At 51.7% G+C, this 5,438-nt stretch overlaps 1 protein-coding gene across 2 annotated transcripts in view; it reads left to right on the top strand.

Moving 5' to 3' along the window:
- Nucleotides 1–541: 541 nt before the first annotated feature.
- Nucleotides 542–5,438, top strand: part of USP22 (ubiquitin specific peptidase 22) — a 93,439-nt gene continuing 88,542 nt past the window's right edge. The window contains exon 1 of one of the 2 annotated variants that reach the window (XM_074553143.1): nt 542–1,320. In XM_074553143.1, coding sequence (XP_074409244.1) covers nt 1,195–1,320 — 126 coding nt within the window. In that variant the 5' untranslated portion in view covers nt 542–1,194. The remainder of the gene's footprint in view (nt 1,321–5,438) is intronic. The other variant, XM_074553141.1, reaches the window with a different exon arrangement.

Genomic DNA, 5,438 nt, shown 5'->3' with positions numbered 1-5,438 from the left:
TTCTCCCCTATGGAACACCAGCATGGAGGCTGGCGGTATGGAGGGACCATATATGGTCCTGGGAGCCGGTCGGAGCGGGGCGCGGAGCCCTCCCGGGAGCCCGGGGATCGCTCTCCCCTCAGGAGACCCCGCTCCCATCAGGAAGCCACTGAGGGAACGGCGAGAGCGGCACCAGCGGATGTGACAGCAGCGCAGGCTGCTCTGGGAGGGACCGCCCCCATCGCGGACGCAGCCAATCCGCTCTCCGTCTGCAGCGTGACTGACGTCCAGCCCAACCAATCACACCGCCGCTCCCACCACATACACCCCACCCTTTATTTCCGTTGGTCAGATAAGCTGTTAATCGTCTGGGATGTCCCGCCTTTTTCCGGCGGGGGAAATGCTAGGTAGGAAGGGTGGAGGGGGGAGAGAAGAAAGGGAAAGCAACCAATGAGATGCTAGAGATGGGTGGATTGACAGGTACGCGGACCAATCGGCGCGCTCCTTTCCCCCGCCGCTCCCTCCCTCGCGGGCGGCGGGGCAGAGGGGGCGCTCCTCCCGCACCTTCCCCGTTGGTCTATCCCACTCCGGGCCGGGCGGGCTGGGTTGAGTGAGCGGCTCGGACCATTGCTCGCGGCGGGCGGGGGGGGCGCGGGCGAGGCGGAGGAGGAAGGAGCCGGCGAAGGAGGCGGGGGGGCGGTTTAAAGGGACAAGAGCCGTGCGGGCGCCGGCGGGGGAAGCCGGAGCGGCGGCGGGCGGGTATTCGCCCCCTTCCCTACACACGCCCGCTCGCACCGCGGCCGGGGTCGCCGCCGCCAGCGCCCCCATCCCCTCCCTTCCCCTCCGCCCGCCGCTTCCACAGCGGCCTCTATGAGGTAGAAGGGAGCGGCGGCCACTCCGGGGGCGGCAGCGGCCGCTACAGCCGCCGCCTCCTCCTTCTCCTCGCCTCAGAGCGCCCCATCTTTGTGTGTGCGGGAGAAGGGCGGGAGGGAGTGCGCGCTGCCCGCCCGCCGCGCTTTGTTCGGAGCCGGGGGGCCGTGGCGGAGCCCCGGCTCTATGTGCCAGCGGCTCCCCGGCGGCGGCGGCGTGAGGGGCCGGAGCCCCTGAGGGCGGGGGGCCCCGGCCCGTGTCGGTGCTGCGGGGCGGGGGAAGGGGCCGGCTCGCTGCCCGCCGGCCCGGCCCGTGTGCGGGCGGATTGATGTGGGGGGGTCTGACATGAGTCCGCCGGCGGCCGGGTGCTGCCATGTGACCGGCTTCAAGGTGGAGAACTGGAAGCAGAACCTGCGGGCGATTTACCAGTGCTTCGTGTGGAGCGGCTCGGCCGAGACCAGGAAGCGCAAGGTACCGGGGGCGGCTCGCATCCACCCCCCTTCCCTTCCCTTCCCTCCCTCCTTCCCTCCCTCCCCGACCCACCCGCCGCCGCCTCGGGGAGGGGACGGGTCCGGTCCCCCTCCAGCCCTCCCTCCTTCCCTCCCCACGGGGCAGGTGGGCCCGAGCTCCCGCACGCGGTCCTGGGGAGAGGGAGGAGGAAGCGCTCGGTGCCTCCGGGATGGCGACGGGGGGGCACCGGGATGGAGGAGGGAAGCAGCCCCGGCGGGGCCTCCCTCCCTGCCACCTGCCCCGGCGGCTTTTCCGCAGCGGGGCTGTTCCGCAGCGCCGCCGCTTCCTCCTCCTCCTTCTCCTCCTCCTCCTCCTCCCGGAGGTTTCCCGGAATACCGGGGGGAGGGGAGGCCCGGGGCACCGGGCACGTCCGGCCTGTGGCGGAGCTTTGTGGAGCCCCGCGGGGCCGCGCCCGAGCCCGGGGGGCTGCGCGGAGCACAATGGCTGGGAGCGGGTCCCGGCGCCGGGGGCTGCGGCTCGCTCGGTTGTGAGTGTGTGGTTTTCCTTAAAAAAAAAAAAGAAAAAAAAAAGAAAAAAAAAAGCTGCTCGTGCTGATAATCCACTTGGAAAAGGGGATTCCTGCTCTGGTGGGGCGTGGGGAAAGGAACTGGCTCAGCCTGGAGTGCAGGGAAGGGCAGGAGGGGTTGGCGCCTGGGAAAAATCCCTGTAAACCAGGCAAAAAGCAACAAGAGTGCTTTTCCCCACCTATCTCCTATGATAACATCCTTATACACATGTATGCTTCTGGAGGGCTGCTCTATGTACTGTGCAACTAATTACTGTTTTTCCCTAGAATCAACTAGTTTTTACTTCAAAGTGACTTGGCAGATTTCTGTCAGTCGTCGCATTGGTGACTGAGGAGGGGAAGGCAGCAGCTACACGGAGCAAAACTTGGGGTTTGGGACAGCACGGATTGTGTTTGTGTTGGAACAACCCATTGAAAACTTTGTGATCCCAGTGCTTTGCATTAAGCTGCTCAGCTTATTATTCATAATAGAACTAGAGCATGAAGGATGGACTTAAAGGGTGAGGTGCCAAACCGTTTCTCTGTGCTCAGTTCATGTTCTCAGGATAATCCAGTTTCCCAGTTTTTTTACCTAAAGAGGAAGAAATGGAATCTGAGAAGAAATATGTTTTAAATGGATTTAATTACTTGATAGCCCTGCAAAGTATGGCCAGACTTGTTTTAAATACCTTACCATTCCCTACGGGTCAATATTATGGAGTATGTTAGTCAAAATCTCGGTTTATTTAGCCTATAGCATGTTAAAATATAAATTGGGATATAGTTGATGGTGCTTTCAGCTTAAATGGAGAAAAAATTGTGTCTGTGCTATGGAAGAAAAAAATGGCAAGTGAGGTATGAAGATGTCTCAGACAAATATAAAGCAAGAGCTATGTGGAAGAATGAAAATAAAATTTCATTAGCAGAATTAGCTTTTTCTAAATATGGAGCATCCTGTGTAACCTGCATACCTCCTGTGTGCTGCAACAGCTTTTTCCTTCTGAAATCTAACGCATGGATGTGTTCATCATTGCTTAAGAAAGCAGCTGAAAATACAGAATATTCCATTGTAATCAATCTGTTCTCACTTCCTCTTTGCACAGCCAGGCTCATAAAGCCGAACAGGATTGTTTCAAAATTATCTGTCAGCCCAGGAAAAACACCAGTTTTCCTAGTACATGCTAAAAATGCTTTTCCCCCTGCTTTTTTTTTAAGCAGGTTGCCAGTATGGAAACAATTGGGTTTCTGAATCCAGCCCACCTGAAATATGTGGGTGTGCATGATCAATATGGGGGAACATTTTGGGTAGCTAAATTGGGATTCAATTCCCTGTCTATGTTTTTAAGGATTGAAGGAAGTCTATAAATGACAGTTATGGTACTTTATTCACCCTTTATCTATATGAACATGAGACCTTCTTCCGTGGAATTTTAATTCACTGAAATTCCCTGTACATATGTGTGCCTGACAGTTTTACATGTAAAATTAGGAAAAGGGTGTTTTCTGTTTGGTGGTGTATTTATAGTCTAATAACTAGAAATAAAATTACCTAGATGGTCTATATAACTCAAAACCAATCCTTTGTCCTTTAATAGTTAACATACACATATATTATGTATATATGTATATATATTTTAGGAGCAAGCTGTGACTGCTTAAGAGCACCTGTTCATTGGTGAAGATTCTTCTTAATCCTAATCATCAAAACGATGAGGCTCAATTAAAGGTTTATTAGCAAGAGATATTCTTTTTATTGCATGATCATGGACAGTCACATTATATGTTTATCACAGGAAACATTCCATATATATAATTGATCTTTATGGAAGGCACTGGGCAGTTTAACTGCTGCTCAGATGAAGGTAGGTGTAAAAATGCCTTGGCTGTTGGTGAGAGCCAGCTGTAAATGGTTCTGGTTCTAGAATGGTAACTACCATCCCTCCTAAGCCTGCCTTGAAATTCCAGGGAGCAGTGGGAACTGCAGGGGGCAGAAAGGGTCCGTTCTCGTGCTGTACCTCGGCTGCGTTCTGCCTTGGCAGACCATTTTAGTGCTCTGCTGTTCGCTTTAATGCGCACCTTTTCTGTGAATAAGCCTTTACGAGCTCCAGCTCATGGTTCAGTTTGCTTTACAGCCAGTGCTTCCAGCAGAATGGCTCTAAAGCCTGCTTTATAGTGGGAAAGCTGTCTCCTGAAGGTGTATTTGTGTATTTCCATCCTCAGTCAGAACCAGGGGGTAATTACATACGTGTCTTTGTAGGCACTGGGATTCTGGTGAAGATTTTCGGTGTGTTTGCTCCCGAAGCGTTGGCTGTGCCGGGGTTTGAGCTGTCATCACAGTGCATTGTTGTGCCCACAGCGAGGAGCGAGGCTGGGACTTGGTCATCTCACTGCAGCTCGGCCAAACTCAAGTGCAGCACTTGTACAAGCTGTGCTGGGCACGGGGATTGCCGTGGTGTAATTGTGTTGCTGGTGCTGAAGCCTAAGCAAAGACAAAGCTGTCACGCTGGAGAGTGGAACAAGAGAAGCAGGAGAAATCCAAAGACTGACTCTTGAAATTATTGTGATTAAATGTTGGAGCTAGGTTTTAGACCTCCAGTTGTGTGTGAAGTGACATAAAATTAGGGTTGACTTTTTCATTGTTGGAGCTTTGACTTGTAACTCTTGAGTTTTAATTTGCCGTAGTTAGAATCTGTTTAATAACCTGATGGCACAGCTCGTGTTTCTGTAGGTCATGGACTTTACCTTGAGTATTTTGATCTGAAAATTACCTCACACTTAATTAAGTAACACTCTAGAAGAGGTCCTTAAATTTGTCACCACTACTCCCCATTCAGGAATTATGGAGAAGACAGAGGATGCTGAAAAGGTTTGTGCCAGACCTTCATGTCAGCTTTTTCCATTTTTTTTTTCTGTAGAGTCACACTTGAAACACTTGGCTTATTCCTTTAGAATTACAGATGAGAAAAATCTGTTTTGCAGTGCTGAATGTAGCTTTTGTCCCCATCAGTGAGCAATTACACATGTAGATGTATCTTTGTGTCCAGGAGTTGGTAAGTCATGGTTTCATTGCTGGAAGGGAACTGAATTTATGATTAAATTCCCTCTTCCTGGACTCTGCGCCTTGGAGGAAAACTGTCTCATTCTGAATGGTTCTTACTATCACTGCCCTGAAAAGGCTCTTGATGATAAAAGTAAACTGGTCATTGTGACCACAGTCGTGATATGCACAAGGTTCTGTGTGGAATTTCAGAATGTTTGTTCAGTGCTTCAGCCAATAGATCAAAGAATAATTGCCTGTCAGGGGCTGTGCACTCTCACTGACAGCAGCTGCATTCTGGCATATTTCTGCCTGTTTGAGAGCTTCTCTTGTTTTTCCCATTATTCTCTCTTTACATGGGTCCTACAGGCCAATGTAGGACCCTGTCTGATCCTTTCAGATAGGAAGAAACATTTGCTTTTAGAGCTGATGACTTTTCATCGGGTATCATTCCCCCCATGAACTGGTGACAGTGTGTGGCTCCTTGTAATATTTTGACAGATAATCAATTCTTAGACTTAAACCTGAAATGACTTT

Source organism: Zonotrichia albicollis, chromosome 16 (genome assembly GCF_047830755.1).
Source record: "Zonotrichia albicollis isolate bZonAlb1 chromosome 16, bZonAlb1.hap1, whole genome shotgun sequence".
Lineage (NCBI taxonomy): Eukaryota > Metazoa > Chordata > Aves > Passeriformes > Passerellidae > Zonotrichia > Zonotrichia albicollis.
The sequence above is the reverse complement of the archived record's forward strand: the minus strand, read 5'-3'. Positions and strand labels throughout refer to the sequence as shown.